The sequence below is a fragment of the Channa argus genome, chromosome 5 (assembly GCF_033026475.1).
Source record: "Channa argus isolate prfri chromosome 5, Channa argus male v1.0, whole genome shotgun sequence".
Lineage (NCBI taxonomy): Eukaryota > Metazoa > Chordata > Actinopteri > Anabantiformes > Channidae > Channa > Channa argus.
In genome coordinates this window covers 2,815,675-2,837,530 of record NC_090201.1, presented here as the reverse complement: position 1 = coordinate 2,837,530, position 21,856 = coordinate 2,815,675, and the positions used below count along the sequence as shown (strand labels likewise).

At 41.2% G+C, this 21,856-nt stretch overlaps 2 protein-coding genes across 2 annotated transcripts; one reads left to right on the top strand and one right to left on the bottom strand.

Moving 5' to 3' along the window:
- Window positions 1-1,401: 1,401 nt before the first annotated feature.
- LOC137127973 (G0/G1 switch protein 2-like) lies at window positions 1,402-2,882 on the bottom strand. Its single transcript, XM_067505570.1, has 2 exons — window positions 2,738-2,882; window positions 1,402-2,346 (listed from the first exon to the last, which is right to left on the bottom strand). Exon 2 carries the CDS (start codon window positions 2,327-2,329, stop codon window positions 1,928-1,930), a length of 402 nt encoding a protein of 133 aa, XP_067361671.1. The 5' UTR covers window positions 2,330-2,346; window positions 2,738-2,882; the 3' UTR covers window positions 1,402-1,927.
- A 4,874-nt stretch (window positions 2,883-7,756) lies between these two features.
- lamb3 (laminin subunit beta 3) lies at window positions 7,757-21,855 on the top strand. Its single transcript, XM_067505356.1, has 23 exons — window positions 7,757-7,843; window positions 7,940-7,988; window positions 8,557-8,711; window positions 12,445-12,559; window positions 12,828-12,901; window positions 13,008-13,199; window positions 13,517-13,580; window positions 13,688-13,878; window positions 14,439-14,559; window positions 15,121-15,309; window positions 15,401-15,556; window positions 15,757-15,950; window positions 16,191-16,287; window positions 16,847-17,213; window positions 17,454-17,614; window positions 17,814-18,025; window positions 18,869-19,075; window positions 19,181-19,325; window positions 19,414-19,621; window positions 19,809-19,950; window positions 20,061-20,237; window positions 20,590-20,752; window positions 21,278-21,855. Exons 2-23 carry the CDS (start codon window positions 7,964-7,966, stop codon window positions 21,415-21,417), a joined length of 3,495 nt encoding a protein of 1,164 aa, XP_067361457.1. The 5' UTR covers window positions 7,757-7,843; window positions 7,940-7,963; the 3' UTR covers window positions 21,418-21,855.
- The last annotated feature ends 1 nt before the right edge of the window (window position 21,856 follows it).

Sequence of the window (21,856 nt, the reverse complement as noted above, 5' to 3'; positions counted from 1 at the left end):
AAAAACACATCTGTTCAAGAGGTCATTTATCATGATGTCCACAATCATCATACAGATGTGAGGGCCAACGTGCCTGCAGCCTGGAACTCTGCCCTTGGAGCACCCTCTGCTGGCATTTGCTGAGTACAGAAGGAGGATTAACTTTCCCAAAAGTGTATTTCTGCAAGTGAAAATATATTTCACATTGATGCTGTACAGTGTGAAGTACATTTTACACGGTGGTGAGCACCAGATTGTTATAGCTAAGCAAGGAGAAAGAAAAAGAGATGGGAGGGGGTGGGGGATGGGGAGCCTGATGATTTTAAAAGCTTACCTTAGTAGTTATAGTATATAATAAACACATCATTATTGAAGACATTGTGACTGAAACAGAAAGTCACGTATTACAATGACATTTGAACTACTAAAGCCACACAAGTGAAAATTGATTTGCATCATTTTAACAATGAAACTAGATCAATAATGAAGTAAATGAAGCTACAAAACTGCGAGTGACATTAGTTGTCTCAGTTCAAAGAAATGTGTTGTATGGAACATACACATTACAGTTAACCTGAAGGAATTTTGTTGGTAAAAAGTGTAACTGGAATCAACTTTTAATGTGCTGTATACTGGTTTTCTTTAGTTGTGTAAAAAAATTTTTAACTGTGCATTTGATTAGCAAGCATTTTGGTTTGGTTTGGAATTGGTTTCCATGCTCTTTAAGTACAGTTAACTACAGACACTGTGAACAGTCTGGTTTAGAATAAGTTAGGTTGCTGTCAGTTTTGCTTTTTATGAATGTTCACAGAAAATGTTACATCACAGACTGTTCACTGACTTTTTAAACATGGGAGTAATAACATTAACATAACTAGCATTAACTCATTGACCTGCACTAAACAGTACTGCAGCCTAAAGGCCCTGGCCTTACAACTGATTATTACTATTTATGTGTTTACTATCATAATTTAATAAAACATATATTAAATTGAAATTATTTTGTATTTTGCAATAAATGACTGAATAATTACCCTTTTATTGTGAAATTAAGTTTCCTTTCCAAAGCAAAAAAAAAAATCGTCCACATCTTAAAACTACAAAATCACTAAAGGGACATGAACCACAGTAAAAAAAAAAAAAAAAAAAAAAAAGCCTAAGTGAGGCCTCTTCCAGCTACCAGGAAGCCCAACAAGACTTTTCCCCCATGCACACAAATGTTCGTGGTGCACTCCAGCTAATTAATTATTAATTTTCTGTTTGCAAACAGTCGTCAATGTGAAGCCACTCTGTTATCAAAGTATATGACACTTCCAGATATTATAACAACAACAGATGAAACTATACGACGACTCACTTTGTTATCATATTTAGTAAGCTGGACATTTTTTATGAAGAAATCAAATCAGAGGAAACACAGACTTAATAAATAAAGTGAACTTTATCGGTATGAAAAAAACAGTATATTTACAGTTTGCACATAGCATATTATTTACAAAAAGGTTCCTCTTTGATTACATGGGTGGAGTGGAACTTAAACATATAGACAACAGATGGCGCTGCACAGCAACTGTCTGCAGTCAGTCGAATTCTCAACTCCACACTGCTTTCAAGAAATCCTCATAAATTCCTAATTTCAAGTTAGTTTACACTCCTTAGCATTTGCTGATATGATTTCTATGCTCGAACAAAGTTGGCCTGTCCGAAAGTTTTGACTCTTTCAAGCTGCATCTGAGGCTCCGAGGGTCTCTCGTGTAGCCCTCTGCATAAAGGAGAACTATAACACTGCACTTGAAGGCATCATTAATAAGTAGCACAGAATGGCAAGCAGCTGAGACACTTTTCATTTTGCTTTCTATTGAGCTTCAGTCTGTTGCACAACTCAGTGGTGTGGCAGGACCAGGTCTTTAATACGTCTGTCAGGTTACTCAGTTTGACCCCTTTAGCTTTAGGAAGCGTGCAGCCTGTTGGCCACACTTCGCTGGCATAGTCTATGATTCTTGGAGAGGGTCGTGTCCTGGGTCGCTGCTCCATTTTTATGAGTCATTCCCCCGTCCTCCTCCTGCTCCTCTTCCTCCTGCTCCTCTTCCTTTGCCACCACCTTCTGGCCTTCAACAATGCGCTGTGCCTCTGCCTCAACAGTTCTCTGCTCCTGGGTCAGCAAGAGGAGCATCTCTGGATCCATTGGCTCACCAGAGGAGAAGGGGTGACACACAGTTTCAACCAAACCTATGACCGTCCCCAGTACTGCAAACACTGAGCCCACCAGGTAGACCTTCAGCAGACCCCGGCTGGGTTTCTGACTCAGCATCTCTTTGGCAAATGGGATCAACTCCTGCATGTTGTCCATTTTGATGTTGGACAGACCTGTTGGGATTAAATAAGCAAAACATGAAAATACAATTAACAGCAGATGTTCTAGCTTTTTAAATATTCTCATAAGCCAGTGTCGGTGCAATAAGCCAATTCAAATTAAAAATGAAGATGTTGTGGGAAACTTCTTAGTGCAGTAAGTTGCAGCCAAAAGACCCAGTGAGAAATCAAACTGACCACTGGATGTACACATGACACACAATCCATTAGTCATGGAAACTGTAAAATTGTAACTTACATTTCAGTCAAAAATAAATATAAAAAAGAATCTATTAAAAACTATTAAAACTCAGCACCAAAGCGCGATTGCTATGTGAGAAAAAGGTAACAGCTGTGTTTAACATGCAGCATAACATACTGATGTTTTCAGCAGCAAAAAACTTACTGTGATGAAGTTAGACGATTGTTCTCGTCACACGTTCACAAAGCTCCAGTTCAGGTTTTTGGTAAGTACACACCTTTACTATGTGCTGTACTCTTTTATAGCCACACACGCTCCACCCCCACAGTGCCAGCAGCTGAATAATAAACTGCAGGGCTTCAAGTAGAAACTTTGACCCAGTGTGTGTGTTTGTGTCAGTGTGTGTGCGTGTGTCTTTAGACTTATTACACTGTTAACAAATTTTTGCCAAACAAATCTGGACCAGACTTGTCAATTCTATAGTTTTTAAAATACACTGTTTTCTTGGAGGAGGACCTGTACTTTTGACACTTTAGGTACTTTTTAAACATTTGCTTAATACTTCTACCTCAGAAAATAATTTGAAATGGCATTTCTACATTCATTTGACATCTACTTATTCTGACAAGTACTCCTGTACTTTTAAGTGAGTGTTGAGCTTGTGTACTTCTACCGCCTCTTTGCATTATCGTAGCCGAACATTAAACTTTTGCAACTAGGACAACAAATATGCAGATATAATGCTGCATAATAATGTGAGGAAAATTGAATAGACCTACAATAAGCAACATTAGCTCGTGTCATAATTGACAGTGATTTAGTCAGTGATCTTCTGTGGAGAAGTGTTCAGAGAGTAGTAAACTGATAGATGTGTAGACAAGATCAAAAACCAAAAAGAAAACAAAAGGTCAACAGGAATAATGTCCCCACACATGGGTCCCCAGTTGTTTGTTGTCATGGTGGTGCAGTGTGGGAGCTGGTAGGCTAAAAGTCACAACGGGTTTTCCCATCCGCTTATAGAGTCTATGTTAATCTTCTACATTAACACTCACTGAATGAGGGGAAAGGTTGTGTAAACCCTGTTAGACCTGCTGCCAGACTGATGATGCTGCTGTGAACTATGCCCAGAGTCGACCGCACGTACCACACACACTCATGGTGGTGACAAACACACAGCAGCAGAGAAAGCACAAAGAAGTTTGTCGTAAATCACCAGAGGAACACTGTCCCCTAATTCTCTGTACCCGTGCTGGCACACAGAGGGGCTTCAAACATTTAGTCCTCAAAATAAAAGATGTTATAAATAAATAAAAATGTGACTAACCTGTCTGTTCTGCTCTGAAATACCTTTCTAAATATAGCAGTTTTGAACTTTATACCTTGTGTAAACTTACCTATTCTAATTTATTGGACCAATCAAATGCTTCTTAAATCCGTACCAAACACAGTTGTAACTAGAAACAGCAAGAAATGACTAAATAAATTAATCAGAAGTCTGCTTCTGTGCAGGCTGCCTCACTGTGATGGATGCCTACATTAACCATCATTATAACCATCACCTCTGCATTTGCTGTAAGGACAAGTCAAGTTGGCTGTTATTGGCCTTCACCAAGGTTTTTGGTGTCTTACTTTAGAAAAATGCTAATAGAAAACATTTTAAAGAATCAATAATCAATAACATTTCCTTTGAAATGGTTGTTTTAGTCTAGATTTTTTGAAAGTCACACAACTGATTTTATTTTTTATCCAAAAACAAAGTACCTGAGTATAATATAGTGCACAAACGTTTGGGATCACATAAAAATGTTTTCATCTGTGGCTTTTCTAACGATCAACCAACTTTTTAAATTGATGAACACAACATGTATGTGTTATTAGAACACAGGACTAAAGTTTGCTGCTGTTGGGGAAGTTTCCAGCGGTGATAGTCATTTCCATTAATAACTACACTATATGTGTGATGATTTTGACTTCAGAAAATCTGCTTTTCTTGTGGTTTATGAATCTTCACAAACTTAGTGTCAACAATGGTTCTGCAGCCATAACTGATGATACTATAGATTTTCATCTGGAATCTTTCATTCAGGTAATCTGAACTATGGCTTTTGCAAGAAGGGTCCCTTGTTTTGATTATGGGGACTTTGGATAGATTTCCTTATATGTATACAAATATACATATAAGAAAATTAATCAGAGATAGTGTCAATTAACGTTCATGTGCTGGAAAAGACAGAACCTGAGCCACATGTCCTCACCACAAGACAACAGACTACACAAACACCCAGGAACCCAAGCATCCACATATAGGAGAAGGAAGAAACACACAGGAAGAGAGTGATACAAAGATGGCATGAACACAGTGAGGGGGGAGGGAGACAAGCAGAAGGCTGGGAATTCCGAGGCACAGGGATCCAGAAAGATCTAGAATGAGGCTCTGAGAGCCAGGACCACAAGAGGTCAGGAGGGAGACAAACAGCTTGGATATTCATGTTCTTGGAGATGGGAAATTTCTATTCATTTTAAATATTACTGGAAGGAACCTGGGAAAACCTTCAATCCAACGTAGCCATGAGTATCTGTATCACTTCCAGCAATGGCCACCTCAACTATTTACATTTAATTTTTCAGAAGAAACATCTGTATTTTCATTTTGGGTCAAGCTTTTGTAATGTGGTGAGGCATTTGTAAATCTTTAACAGTAATCTTTGTGTTCTAAAGGAACTTTAGAGGGACACTGAGGAGCTGACATTTAGTGCATGAGATGCCAAAGCTGTATACTGCTGTAAGTGCACACAATGTCACAGCAGCTGTTGGAGGCTCTGCCTATGCTCAGATTCCAGACTTTGAATTAGCCATAACATAGTAACTACGTTTCCACAATCATATTCACAATCATTGCAAAAAGAATCTGATTAGGTAAGTGAGTTAATCTTGCCTGGACCCATCCAGGACATCTCTTGGCCACGTGCCGGGTGCATAATGTTCTCATTTGGTGATATGTTAATTCAATCAGTTCAGATTTAGGTTTGCAGCTCTACAAAAATGCTGGAGAAGCTGCAGCCAGAACAAGTTTTATTTTTCATTTATTATTGAATTTATTGTACACACACGCTGGTTTTGATTGCAGAAGTGTTTAGACTGGCCTCTTTGACCACCGTATGATAAAAGCTGCTTCAGTGACGCAGCCTTCACTCTGTCTTCCTGTAACCAAGTTTTGAAAAAGAGGAAACTCCAGGCTGTTGCTAAGAAATAAATCACAGCTCTCCAAAGCGATTGAAGGCGAGACGGTACATGTCTGAAGTTGTATCTGCACAGTAATACGTGTGTCTGTGTGTGTTCGTGCGTGTGTGTCTGTGTGTGTGCGTGCGCACATGTTGGTTGACTCAGAAGACACACCCTGTACTTGAAGTTACTCAGTGTGTCTGCGTAGAATAGAGAAAAGCATGAGGTGTGTGTTCAGCTGGCCCTCAGGCTGCTATTTCTTTACACACAGGTGATGATCTGCAGTTACCACACAGCCGGCCAAAGCTTGAACACATACCCTCAGGGCATGTGTCCTGTCTGGGGGGGGGATGAATGTCTGTTCATGAGTGTTTCTTCTCCAGATTAAAAAGTAGCTGCTGTTGTTCAGCCTTCATTTATTTAAAAAAATAATAAATAAAATATGAAGTGATTGCAGATCAGTACACACTTCTTGCACTTTGTCTCTGGACATATACACTTTGTGTGACAAGGAACTGTTGTGGAAAACAGCTAGTGCAATATGTCCACTGTGTTCACATTAAAACACTGAGTACAAATGATGAAAGCTCCGGCAGTTTCCACCGGACTCTCTTAAACTGCCCTGTTGTTTAGTGGTGGGAACAACAGCAGAACATCAAAATGTTCTGAAATGCCTGTGCGATGTTTTTAATATTGTTTGCTATAATTCATGCTAAATACTACAATATGCAACAAATACTGTTTTATGGTGTGTATCTCTGTACTGTTTATGTTTTTAAATATTTTAGTTTATCTTGATTAGGTTTTGATGATACTTTTCACAGTACTGGTACTGATACATTAGAGCTCTACTGTATCTAATGACCAGCCTGTTCTCATTGCCCAGGTGTCAAAAAGTGCCACTCAGTCCATGAATGCTGATGCTTGAGGTACCTGCTTGCTTTCGAGATCTATACACGGGGTCTGTCAGTGAAGTACAACAGAAACCCTTTTATTTTTCACCTAAAGCAATGACGTAGTATACAAAGAGAGGTGGCGGAGGAAGACACAGGACTTTCCCAGTAAATCTTGTTGTGCACTTTATTGGTGATTGTTCCGAATATATATTTTGTCTTCTACCTTAACTTTAGTCTGAAGTTGTTTTCCCCGACCCCAACCCAGTGTGTGAATGTAAAATGGCGTCAAATGGTGGTGTTACCTGTACCTGCGGTGTAAAAAAGCAGCGCAATTCGAAGCCTTAAGAAGTGTCATCATCTGAAGCTGTGCGATGAGAATGTGTTGGTCCCAGGAGTTATTGGCCCAGTGGTCCATCAAAAGTGCAACTGTCAATGAAGTGTTTTATTCAGAAAGTTCCCCTTTTTGAGTTTGGAGTTTAAAGTGTTCCATCGCTCACAAAGAAAATCTTAAACAATTAACAAGGCTGAACACAAGAAACCTTGGATTCATGAAAGACTTGAAATATCAGCAGAGCTTCAGTGTATCAGCAAAATGCAGGAATGTGAACATGAGACAGGGACTCAGGCTTTTACACATACTGTAGTACCTTACACCAGTTTAGTCCAAGTCCAACCTAAGTCCAAACTCATTTAGTTATGTACTGTGTCAAGTTATTTACTCGATGGGACTGTTCCGTGGAAACTGAGGTACAAAAAACTGGAAACAACCAGCCTCTGTTGCGTTCTTGAACACCACATACTGGTGTCCACTTACTGCAAGGTTGGGGGTTTGATTCCCAGCTACTTCTGGCCACAGTATTAAGGTGACACAGAACCCCCCCCCCCCCCAATTGTCCTGGGGTCTGTAGTTAGTTTAACAAGCAGATGAAGTGACCTGAGCTGCGAGGTTAAAATAACTTTTTATTATTCGGAGCTTTGAGCTGCGTTTGTGTTGTGTCTACATATGTCTGCATGCATGTCTGTAGATGTGTTTGTTGATTCATGGAGGGAAGGGAGTGGTGGCGAAGGGTGTGACTCTGACACACACTGCATCATACCATCCAGGTGAGCCTGTGTTTATAAAGCAGCAGCCAGGCAGCAACACACACTTGAAAGCAGCTGATAACAGAGCTGAGAGAGTACTGACTTCCAGGTGAGTCTCACGGTCGGAAAAATGATCCGCTGGCTTTAGTTTCGTTTGTGTTTGCTGATATTTAGCTTTTTCCTTTGTTTTCCTCCATTGCTCCAGACTTCTTCATAGGAGGATCACAATATGAGAATACTTTTACTACTAGCTGGTAAGATTCCCCTCCTCTTTTTATTCTTTTACTTCAATGGTTCAGTTCACTTTCTCTTTAGTCCTAAAATAATTAAGACTATTAACATGTTTCACAGAGATGTGAGATAAGAGGAGAATATAATAAAATGCAGAAAAGAACCATAGTAGTTCTGATAGAGACCATGTAACCTACAAAGAAGAAGAAATTGTAAAGTGTGTGTCACGTCTGTGCAAAAGTGAGTTTGATTACAAGAAATGTGCTGCAAATGTTCCACTTGATAATCAATATTGGCTACTGTGATATTCCAACATTAGTTTGTCCTTTAAGAAAAAGGCTCATAAAACCCATTGTTCAGGTAGTAATATATATATAAAACATTGTTTTCATGTATGAAGTTCATCCGCTGTAGTTAAAAAAAAAAAAATTGGGCAATGATCCCAGAGAAAGGCCACGGTTAAGTGAACGGTCCTTCCCGTAACTGTATGTTTTAAGCTCTGCCACTACATTATGTCCCGAGACATTGTTACTGATGAATCATAATTAAATGTTAACATTGCATTTCATTTCAATTTCTTCCCCCTGACAGCCATAGCTGCAGTATCACAGGCCCAGACTGACTGCTCTCGGGGGGCTTGTTACCCACCCGTCCGTAACCTGCTCCTCGGCAGGTCTCACCAGCTCCATGCGTCTTCCACCTGTGGCGTCACTGGCTCCGAGGTTTTCTGCACCCCATACCTACAGGTAGGAGGCCCGTGTTTAAAGGATATGTCATAACAGTAATCATTTAGACTAATGGAGAATTCTCTGCAGATCAAAGCTGCATTTATTTTAGTTAAAGATGTATAGAAACTTCGCTCTTAAGCTATAGTTTGTGAAACAGACAGTTCCAGCGTCAATTCTAATGGCAGCACACATAAAAATCCATATCAGTCAGCCATGCGTGGATGCGTGGCCTACAAGTGGTACAAGTGGCACTGTCAGGGGGTGTGTGGTGTAGAGGTCATGGTGAACAGACGGACCTGCACAATGGAGGCTGTGTCAGTCTTGGCTGGACTGCCTGCCGTCTCTTTGTGAAACAGTCTGATTTCAGAGCCAAAGCATCATGTTGCAACTGTAATCTTTGACCAACGTCTGAGAAGGCAGTCACCAGCCTATCTGCTGGTTCGGCACAAAACTCCCGTTATTAGGAAAAATGTGGATTTTGAAACATGACTTTAACTGTCCAGAGCAGAGGACATTTGATAAGAAACAGTCAAGCCTGTAATGTTGTAATATGACATGTTTTTTTTTGTTTTTTTTTTTTTGCTCAATATTGGGAGAAAAGCAGCAAATGGAAAAGTTGAAAAATTAAAGTTGCTTTTATGAACATTTTTAATGAATGTATCAGTGGGGATGCAAACATTTATATTCAACTGGAGCTGAATAGCACAGCAGGTCTCAGTACAATAAAATGTCCCCATATGTAGTCCTAGATGTTGAAAGTAAAATCAAACGGAAGTGTTAAGTAACTAGAACATCAAGCTTCCAGATGCATTTGGAAGATGTAGCAGTTTCTCAGAAAAGTAGTGCAGGGACAAACAAAAGCTGGATTTTTCGCAAAAGCCATCAAAGTAAAACATAGGTGTAGTACTGAGTACTGTTCTCTGCAATACCATCGACATATTCTGTTGTAACTGGAGTTGATTAAATCAGTGGTCTTATTGGAGACCACACCACGTACATCAAAGGATCCACACCCAACATAAACGACCAAGCAAAGTGTTTGTTGCTCTTACGTAACTGTATAGTGTATGTGTGTGCTGTGTTGTCATCTGCCGCAGGGCCTGGATTCTTGTGTTAGGTGTGACTCTCTCTTAGACTGAGCAACGCTTTCCCTTTTTTTTTTTTTTTATTACCTGAGGTGCACCTTGTCCAGACAGGGAGGGGCAGAAACACTCAGCTGTAGCTCAGCACTGACACATAGGAACAATCACACAAACACACATGACGACCAATAAAGACCAGGAGTGATAAAGATGAAAGCCCTCGTGGTCGTTACACACCTTGTCGCATCTTGTACGTTGTGCTTTATCACCCTGCTGTGCACTGATAGCAATTGGATGACTCTGCATCCAGTCATTAGCTATGCGGAGCTCAGCATGAAGACCTAAAGCTGGAGAACCTGCTTGTTTGTTTCGTTCAAAGTCAAACGTTTGTGCAACAAAACTTCACAACAATCATAAAAATGCAATGGATTCGCTAAAATGAGTAGATGTTAAATGTGATCAGCAACTGATCAAACTAGATCTACTACAACAAGATGATGAACACTAGTCTGTTACAAACTGTTCCACACAGAGAACAGATGTGGTTTAAAAGCTGTTCAAACATCTGCAGGAACACTTGGTCTAAAGCCTGATGACTTTGTGTCAATTCTGGACAAATGGCAAATAAGAAAGGAAATGGCTTGTGAAATTTTAGATTATCTTGACTATCTTGTCATATGGGAAAATGGAATGTAACATGAAGATTTGTAATTGCTTTTAGAAATTGTATATCCTCCATAACATAGACTGATGTTTTTGAATGGATGCTGTTTAGCTGATCTAGTGATAAGCGGTTCAGTTTGTCTCTGTTTAACATTTTGAATATTAAAGACATTCAGTTCTTACCATAAGACAGTGTGAAAAGATTTGATAGTTTCACTGTGGAATCAGGACGAAGAAGAACATTTCCCCAGCGTAGAACACATGTTTCAGTGTGTCGGGGATATTCCGATAAAAGCAAAATAATAGCATAGAATGCTAAGTCATATTTTGGACATTCAAAGCACAGACACTCAAAAATGATTTAAAAATTCTATTAATTTCTTGACACTGATTTTGTGTTGTCAGCGTTGTAGGAGAAGTGTGGCTTGCACATTTATATTATTATCAAAAATAGAGAATTGCAGCAAAACTGTGATTAATTTAAAGTCATCACCAGCACCTTAGAAATCCTCAGAACTGTGCAATGACATGCATTTAACTTTAAACCATATCTCTGTCATAGTCTGTAGCTCCTTTATTCATAAACACCATCATTTAATGTTGCCAGCACAGCCTGCTTCACTTTGCTGAACCAGTTATCAGTCCAGACAGAACAGCGACTTTTCTAGGTCCATGCAGCCTATTGTCAGTGACTCTTAATATAGGGGCACTCGTCCAAAAGACCAGTCTACTCTTCAATAGAATAAATTACAGAATAACTAGACTGGGTCAAATCTGAAATATATGTCAGAATTACATTCAAGTTACAAGTACTCATATTCAATGGAGGAGAAAAGTGGGGCTTTAAATATCTCGGAAACAATTAAAGCCCAATTCTAAACCCTTTTGTGTTTTGGGAATAAGACTACATGCATCTAACAACTAGCTCCTGCCATGAGAGCAACCTTACTGGAAAAAAGGGATTGTAACTCTAGATGTTATGTTCGAATGTGAGTGACTGAGCCGAGACACGTAGCTGGAGGGAAAAACTTTGGTCTTTATGTTGTAACAATCAGCAGTCCTGAGGGAACTTTTCCCTACATGGAAAGAAGCCGAGCTCTGTGTGCCAGAGTGGCAGCTATGTCCAGAGTACCCAGCATGGGGGGGGGGGGGGGTTACTTAATATTGACTTAGTGGGTCGAAGCAGTGGCCCAGTTGTCTGTGGTGTCCACACTTATATATGTGAGAAAGTGTCCACAGACAGTACAGTCCTACACATACTGCGTGTCTTTTTAAATAGCACATGGCTCATCAGCTGTGGACAAACATCATAATAAACATGAAAAGGACACTGTAATCGGTAATCTGGCCATTATTCATCTAATCTGAGTCAAAACTCTGATGTTTGAATAAATTTGCATATCTTTGCACATGGACATGCAGACTTCACATGTGCTCTGACTGAATTAAAGGTCAGAAAACCTTTTAGATAATATCTAAATGACTTTATTTATGTTCAGTATTTTTGTGAGATTTGATTAAAAAAACAATATTATATTGAATATGAGATTATATTCAATAGTAGTGGTTGATGAGAGCAGCTTTTCCATGGTAAACAAAGTTAAATGGTAAAGACATATTTCTAAATTGCTCAATGATTCATATTTGAGAGGATGACTTTCATCCAGATATTAGAGCACAGCATGTTCCAGCTGCAGTGGGTTAGAACAGAGCGGAATACTGGACAAAAACTTATAAAGAGCCTTCGTATCTGAAGCATGTTGATTTTCTGTGTCACCTGCATAGTGACCCACCTCATCCACAGTAGCTGGAACAGCAGGGAGGCAAAGCGGTAATTTTAGAAGTTGGTCTCAGGTCCATTGGTCAGTTTCGAAAACAAATATTTGATACTGGCAGTGACACAATTCTACAAATGGAGTCACCAAATGTCACAAGGTAACTGAAATGTAGCTGCAGGAAATTACTGTTACTGATTCTATTGTGGGTCTCTTTTGTTTGTTTCTCAGAGGAGGATGAAATGTTGTCCATGTGACTCCCGCAACCCAAGCAGTCAGCTGGCCCACACAGTGCAGGATGTCCTCTCCACATCTGGACCAGATAGATGGTGGCAGTCGAAGAAAGGTGGGCAAAGGAAAGAAAAGAAAGACAGCTTTTCCACTGTCTTCGAATCCAAATGAGAATGGTGGTAAAGTTAAAGGGGTCCTCACTTTCAATCAGTAGGAGGACATTCTGAGCTGACTTTGACAGGATCCAGTTAACTTTTAGAAAATTGAGTCGCTTTGGATAAAAGCATCTGCTAAATGACTAAATGTAAATGTAAAGCAAGTCGAGGTTTTACTGTGACCATCTGTATGCGATGAAATTACCATCCCGCTTGTTTCTCCTGTAGACGTGAGTCCAGTCACTCTCCAGTTGGACCTTGGCAATCTGTTCCAGCTGGACAACCTGACGCTCAGCTTCAAGGTACAACCCAGTCTGCACTACTACAGTTAGTGAATTACAAACATGGAGCGTTTGTATTGTTTTATTCTTCAATTTGTGAATTTTACACCTGCGATGTGTTCTGCAGGGTCCTCGTCCCAATGCCTTTGTTTTAGAGAGGACACTGGATAATGGCAGGACCTGGGAGCCTGCCCTCTACTTGGCTACAGACTGTGAAAAGGCCTTTCCTGGTGTGTCCACAAGGACTCCTCTGTCCATGGATGAGATATACTGCACCACACTGCCCTCTCTTGGAGCAAATCCATACCAAGATCACACAGTAAGTTTGTCTTCAGTCTGAGATAATCATTTCCAATATTTTGTTTTCTTTAATCATAATTATATCATTTGCAGTAGAAACTAACAGTGTTTAGGTTTGTTTTATTGTAACTGTGAATAACATGGCCCAGTGTCTTCCTGCAGCAGAAGACAAATATTTAAATTTGCTCGTGACCATAACATCTGGCCAACGTTTGTTTCGACATGTGTACAACATTTGTACTGTAGAAAAGGACATTTACATTGCACAAAAGAGTTTGAACTAACACCACCACATGGTGTGATGGAGAAAAAATGATGTACATTTATCTCTTTCAGATCGAGTTCAGTCCTCTGCGTCAGTTTGCTTACGTCTCAGTTCCCAAAAGCCAAAAAATTGAAGGTACGTATTTCTGCATTCTGCTAGCAGAACTGACTCCCTCAATCCCGATGGAGTACAAACTTGGTGAAAGGTTGTAGTTCAGTGACTGACGAGTGTCCCTTCCACAGATGTGTCCGGGTTAACGGGTCTGAGGGTGAGGCTGACGGAGCTGGGTGATGTGCCACGAATTCAAGGCAGAGCCCTCAGCAGGTTTTATGCCCTAAAAGAAATGAAGGTGATGGGCAGCTGCATGTGCCATGGACATGCCAACCGATGCCTGCCAGAAACCTACAACAACCCCCTGTCTGATACTATACAGGTATGTGCGCAGTGGTGTGGATGTTTTGAGACTAAATAACAGCTGTACTTACATCCTACATCTTGTTATCTAGAACAGTCAGACATGAGACTGAGAGTCCTGGATATAACTTGGCTTGACTTGACAACATGAAGGAAGCCAATCCCAGCTGTAGCAGAGTGAGAGCTCTCCAGTCTATATCAGGGCAAACACTGAGAGACATACACAGACAGACAACCATTCACACCCATGGGTAATTTAAAGTCACCAATTAACCTAACATGCATGTTTTTGGACGGGATGGAGCAGGCAGGAAATCTCCAGCTGAGGATTTGAACCCGGGACCTTCTAACTGCGAGGCAGCAGCGCTTACCACGCCACCATCATGCCGCCCTCCCATTCGCCTTTTGAAAACTAATAATAATCGGACTTATTTCAGTTTAAAATATCTCCTGGGATAGTGTTGCACACAGTTGTTTAGTCAATCCGTTGACTCTGTACGTGTAAAAAACATTAATGACTGACCCATAAAGTCTATTAACTATCCCTTGATGAAGCTTTTTACCTTTGCTTGTTTGCAGGTGAATCCTCAGTGTGACTGCCAGCACAACACAGCAGGTGTGAACTGTGAGCGTTGCGATGATCTCTACAATGATCTGCCCTGGAGACCTGCAGAGGAGGGAAACACTCACACCTGTAAAAGTAAAACTTCACCCGCTTCTTATTCATCGAATGTCACCACCATCGTGAATTTATTTCAAACCACAGAGTGTAGAAAAACACAGATGGAACTTTTTACTCAGACAAGCAAAAGACCAGTTGTACTTTAGTGCAACATATCCCAAAACATATCGCATAATAAATATACTTTCAAGTTTTAGAGCCCACATTTCAGCTCAGTTGGTAAAGGCAGTCGTCCACAGACCACAGGGTCAGTGGTTCGATCCACGGTCCCGGCTATATGTCAAGGTGTCTCTGATTAAGAAACTAAACCCCCAACAGCCCTTTCCTCTCCCCAGCTGTGCAGTGCCGGTCCAAGCCCGGTAGAAATTGGGGAGGGTTGCGTCAGGAAGGGCATCCGGTGTAAAAACTGTGCCAAATCAACGTGCGGACGATGATCCGCTGTGGCGACACTGAACTCACGGGATAAGCCGAAGGGACAAAATAAATAAATAAAACGTTTTTGAGCAGAACAATTGAGGCTTAGATGACTGCACTAAACTGCAGTACATCCTAACATCCTAACATCCTGCCTCTTGTCAGGATGTGAGTGCAACAACCATGCCCTGCGTTGTCATTTTGACCTGGAGGTGTACGAGGCCAGTGGGCGGAGAAGTGGAGGTGTGTGTGAGGGCTGTTTGCACCACACCGCAGGGCCAAAGTGTGACCAGTGTGCCCCGGGCTACCAACCAAACCCTCGCAGCAGAATGGACCGTCCTGATGCCTGCTTACGTAAGTACTTCATCAGTGAACTAAAATTCAATGAATCCAAGGTGAGACTCAACTCGACTGATGAGTGTTTGTGTTGCTGTTTTGTTATCAGGCTGTGTCTGTAGTGCTGAGGGGACAGTGAATGGGGGCCAGTGTGAAGACAGCACAGGGTTGTGTCAGTGTAAACTGAATGTCGAGGGGCCTCGCTGTGACCGCTGTAAGAGAGGCTACTATGGCCTGAGCATCTCCAACCCTCTGGGCTGCTCCAGTGAGTCACCAAACATCTCCACATCACAACTGTTGGAAATGTGGACCTACACATAGTTTTATATTAAAATTACCAGTGTGTGTTTAAGATTTGTAGGTTGACAAAATCCAACTATTAAATCTTTTCTGAAACATACTTTACTCATGTAGCGACTGATTAACGTGTCCAACACTTTTTCCGTACTCTGGTTTAACCCTCAGAGTGTTCCTGCTCTCCAGAGGGGTCACTGTCAGATACTTGTGACCCAGTGACCGGCCAATGTCCCTGTCGAGCTCATTTTCATGGCCTGACCTGTGAAGTGTGTTCGAAAGGCTACTGGAAACCCTACCATTCACGAAGTTGTGAACCCTGCCGATGTGACCCGACCAGGTCATACAGTGATACTTGTGACCAGGTAAAACCTCTACAGAATGTACACATTGGTCATAGTAGGTCAAAGGAAATGTTCTTTATAGGCACAGTCCTGCTGCTGTTGGCAGTTCTGCTGTAATGTTACTGTTCTCAGAGGTTGCAGATATCATGTTTCTGGATCATCTTAGAAAATAAGTAGAAGCATTTTGAGCCAAAGTTAACTTTCAGCTTGTATTTGTCCTTCTGGTAATGACTCTAAAATGCCCTGATTACTTCTGTGCAGGTGACAGGTCAGTGTCAGTGCAGACCAGGCTTCAGAGGCCAAACATGTACCGAGTGCCCAGAGAACACATACGGAGACCCCCTCTTAGGCTGCCAACGTGAGTCACCCATCTTTGATTGTTGGTTGGTTGCTGGTTTGTAGTTAAAGACGACACATTAAACCTGTATTTACCAGCCTGCAGTCACAGGTTACTCCCTAATATTAAAACTTTGTTTTTATTCCCTTGTATCGGTTGCTAATCTGTAGGTGTGGTCACTATCTAACGTGAGCCTGTTACTGTGTAAACTGTAAAAACAATTACGATCAAAGTGTGTTCAACAATAAATAACACAAAAGCAGCAGACACACATATTTCACTTTATGTTGGGCAGATTTGATTCCATGTCTCTACACATATCTATCTTTCATTCTTTGCTGTTTTAATAAGTCTGTTAATAAGCGCTGTTTTATTTATTATTTTTATGTTCATGGAATTGAAAACATACTCTATAAACCAATTCAACTATGATTTTATAACATAATAGTATATTTTAATGAATAAAGTTCTGGGACTAAAAGTCACATTAAATGTTTGAGTACTTGAATGTTGAAGAATTCAATTTGGTGCCTATATTTGTATATCTCTTCTTCTAAAGTTGTTGTCTCCTCCTTCACAGCCTGTCAGTGTGACCTTGAAGGAACCCTTCCGGGGGTCTGTGACAAGCAGACCGGTGCCTGTTTGTGTAAAGCAGGCGTTACCGGGACTCGCTGTGACACCTGCAGACGAGGACACTGCGACTCCTTCCCTGCCTGTGATATTTGCCCATCCTGTTTCTTCACTCTGGACGAACAGAGACGGAACTTCAGTGTAACTGTGGAGAGACTTAACCTCAGATTCCCCACAGGTGCTGTTGATCCCGACAGGTATGCGTCTCACATCCTGGAACTGGAATCCAAGCTGCACCTGATCCGGAATTCTATTGACCTTCCACCCATTAGTACCAGACAGGTCAATGAGGCTCTGTCTCTGCTGGACAAGCTCAGGTAAGGGACTGCTACTTAATAAAGAAAAAACTATTTAAATGTCATTCTTAAGTGATTCTAATTTTTTTTTAAAAAACACTAATAAGCTCCTTAAAAAGCTTTCCATCATTGTTGTGCATGTGTTTTGTCAGATATTCGTGAACATCATAACACTACCCATTCTAACACTTGGATAAACTCAATAAATGATGTTTTTTCTTAATGGTGTGTAATTGAACAAATCATCTTATTGACTCACAGAAACCAGGTGGACAATGTTAACAATGACCTTTCACCCCTGGAGAGAACTCCTGGTCTGGACACAGAGCTGAACAAATTGTGGGATCTGCTGGACAGCCTCAAAATTGTGTACAAAGCCAAGAAAGATGCCATACAGACCACCACTGATCCCACCAATGCAGGTGAGAATCCAACACACATTAATACTTTTAATACTTACTACACATTTGTAACAAACTGATTGCAGGTATTATTTTGTTGCATGAATGAAATAAAACAATACTCGAACAAACCAGCAACCAACCAACCATCAAAGATGGGTGACTCACATTGTATACTGGTCTAATGAATAATCAAAATGTGTTTGTCCGTCTTGCTCAGGAGCATTTTCTACCATCAAGAATGCTTATGGTGAGTCAACGGATGCAGCCAAAAAAGTAGATGCCAGCGAAAACACAGTCAAGGAGTCAACTGACAACAGAAAAGAAACTACAGACCTGCAAAACCAAGTACAGCCAACCAACACCAGAGATCTGGACGAGCTGAACCAGAGCATGGCCTCCAGACCAGACCTCACCCCTGTTGCCAAACAGGTAACAGACTTTACTGCTACATTACATTACAGCACAGACTGGAATGTGTCTGTTGATCTTTCTCCAGACAATAATTTATCAACTTATATAGTTGAATGGAAAGGCAGCTCTTGTGCTTCTTTTGTGACAGATTTTTTTCACATCTCTACGTAAATGGTAAATGTTCTGCACTTATATAGCGCTTTTCTACCTATTGACACTCAAAGTGCTTTACACTGCTTCTTATTCACCCATTTACACTCACAATCACACACACCGATGGGGGAGCTGCCATGCAGCTGGCCAACACTCACCGGGAGCAGGGTGGGGGTTCAGTGTCTTGCTCAAAGACACTTCGACACGAGACCGGAGGAGCCGGGGATCGAACCAACAACTGGGGAATTGGTGGACGACCACTCTACCTTCCTGTGCCACAGTCGCCCTAAATGTGCTTCCTAAATGATCCAGCTGCATTGTGTCTTAAGAAATCTGAGTTAGTACCATATTATCCCAATAGACGACTTTACACTCAGATTGCAGAGCTACTTGTCCCTTCTAGAATTACCAAAAGTAGAATGGGGCCTTTAGCTGTCACGCTCCTTCCCTTTGGAACTAGCAGATTTAGGAAGCTAACACCCTCTCTATTTTTAAGATTAGGCTTAAAACTTTTATTTTTTAACTTGTAGTTAGAGCTGTAGCTAGAGAGGTTTTTTTCTTTAAAGCAACCTAGTCCTTTTTTAAAAGGATTTGTTTTGATTTTCACTGTAATTCTTTAAGGTCATGACCTTGACATGTTATCGCCTTGAGTTGTTGTGAATAATATGGACTCAAATTAAATCACCATCTGTTTGCGACTTTTGACAGGTGTGTGGCAGCAGTCGCTCAGAGCCCTGCACCCCTCTCCAGTGCGACGGTGGAGACTTGTGTCCACCAGAGGGCACCCCTCCTTGTGAAAAAGGGGGAAGGTGTGTGGGCGCCCTTCCTCTTAGCAAGAGGGCAGATGCTGATGCTAAGGATGTGAAGGACCGACTGGACACGCTCAATGGGAAGATCACAGAAGCTGCAGAGAAGGTACAACCACTGTGTTCATCTAACCTCTGTTAGCTTCACACGCATATTACTGTGGCTGTGGATTTTTTGAATAATAAACGTCATTATCTGCTAATTCCCATACAGCTCCAGAAAACACAGGAGACAACCAATCAGGTCAGAGAAACTGCAGAGAAGCTGTCCGATAAAATGAAGCAGACCAGAGGTGAGCTGGAACAAGACTTAAAAGACACACGTGATGTTGTGAAAGAACTCAAGGACTTCCTGTCAGGTAACTCTTGTTTTAGTCTAGAGTGTAGATTGATAACATGGAAGGAAAATTTCATTCTTAATGACTTTTCTTGTTTCTGTGTGTCCAGATCCATCGTCCAACCTGACCCAAATCCAGGAGGTAAGTGACTGGATCCTTAACGCCAAGCTGCCTCTCAACCTGGCTAGTCTGAAGAGAAAGCTAGAGGAGCTGAAGAGTCTGTCAGCCAGTCTTCCAGACAGCACAACCGTGCTGAAGGAAGCTCAGCCACAACTGGACATGGCCAGGAAACTGCTGCAGGAAGCCCGGGATGCCAGGTGGGCCACTACACTCCACTGTTGTTACAATAACTTTAAGTTTTAGTATCATAGTCTACAAAACAGAAATAGATTTTGGGGTCAAATATAAAAATACTCCTTCTCCTTAATAGATGTTTCTTGAATGCGCTATTACGTCTATGTTAAACTGGTGTAAAACATGTTTTGTCTTGTTGCACATTTACAGGGACACTGCGTTGGGAGTAAAGGCTGATGTGGATGGGCTGCTTGAGGACTTCAGCTCAGCAGAGGACACCTTTTCTAACCTAGAGGAAAAAGTGCAGAACATCACAGATATTATGGAAGACCTGACCAACACCCTAACCAAGGTAAAAAAAAAAAAAGCATCTTTACAGCAAACTATTGATGATGTTGCAGCTCCATTATTTCAATAGAAGCTGCCTGTAGTGCATTACTGAGTGTGGTTCTCTTCGTGCAGGCCATGGACCAGCTGACCCCAGCAGAGAAAGCTTTGGACGATGTATCAACACTGATAAAGCCGATGAAACCACAACTGGATGAGCTCAAAGACCTGCTGCAGAATGGAAGCCAGCAGGCTCAAGATGCTCAGGACAATGCAGACAAAGCACAGAATGAGGCAGCTGCTGCAGATGAGGTGAGCTGTTCTACTGTAGCTTCATTTAGAATCAGGACTTGGAGTAAGGGCTCCGATTTAAGCTGTTTGCACACGCCAACATCTTAAACGGCAAAGTTGAGAGGAGCTCATGTCGCTAAACATTTTACAAACCCGAGAAGAAATTAGTGATGGCTTTTTGTGCTGTGCATGTCAGGTGCAAAGGTCTGTAGGTGATTGAAAGGACATCCTGGAAAATGTATGAAAACATGGGGATTGAAGTTTTTGTTACAAACATGGAGTAGAGAAGTATAAATGACACTGGATATACAGCATATACATGCACTGATACGTGTGTGTGTGTGTGTGTGTGTGTGTGTGTGTGTGTGTGCAGGACTTGTTGTCTTTGGAGAAGCAGCTGGAACGTCTTAAGGATCAGGTTGTACCCAGTGAGCCTGGTGGTGAGGCAGGGCCAGTGAAGGATCGACTGGCAAAGCTGCAGGAGGATGCTGGAGCTCTGGCCAACACTACTGAAAACATGTTGAACACTATGGAAGGTAACATAAGCACGTTTGTTTTGTTTGTTTAAATGGGCCCATTCACTTTCACATGAAAGGACCTACTGGACCTTATTTAGTAGCAAGTCCTCTGAGGAAGAAAGTCTTTTAAGTGACACCTGAGTGCAGACAAATGTCAGAGGGAGCTTTTCTGAAGATCTTTTCAGAACTCTTACCACTTGACCTTGTTGCCTAAGCTAATCATACTTGAATCAAGTCCAAACTTGTACCAAAATGAACAACTCACCCACTGTCGGTGAGCTCTGGCACAACGTAAAAAGATGCGAAGAAAGCTGGAAAAAAGATTTTTTCTTGGTCTACACATAATTTAAAGAGATTGCATCTAAATTATGAAATATGTGTCATCCACATGTAGAATGTATATTGCCACAGGTGATTAAAACCCCATATTCAGCAGAATGACAAAGTGACCTTTGGAGCTCTGCTCACATGAGATGACGATCAATTAGTCTGCAGTGTTTTATTTGATCCTGATCATTTTCTTATACTTATATTGTCTTGCAGGCAAAGCAGATTCCCTGAGGGGGTTGCAGGATGAGATTGTTCAGAAATCGACAAAGCTTGAAGGACTTGATGCCAAGCTTCAAGATCTCTTAGCGCAACTTCGAAAGAAAGCCAATGACCTCAGGATCTGCCAGGGCTGAAAGTCCTCAGCCTGCAGTGTGTGCAACTGCCGTCACCCCAACGCTTCATACAAGCATTCCACACCATTCAGACCTTCTAATGTCAGAAACCATCTTTGAGGTTCTTCCCAACTCTGGAGCACTACTGTAAATCTTTTCTTAAACATCGCTCCTCAAACCTTCTGAATTAAATCGATACATAATATTAAGATATTTGACTTTCTTAGTATCATTCTTATTTTTTAGTATTTTGTCATAAATAATTTTAAAAAAAAGTTTTTGGCAGCTCTGCAAAGAGCTGTTACTTGTTACCAGCAACACACTCCACTGTGAATATTGTACCACAATATATTGTATTTTTCAGAACTGGAGAAAGAGTGAATGTTATTTATTTTCCACTTTGCATCTGTCATTTGTCCAGAATCCAAAGTATTTAAATTAACACTTGGTAATACTTGGC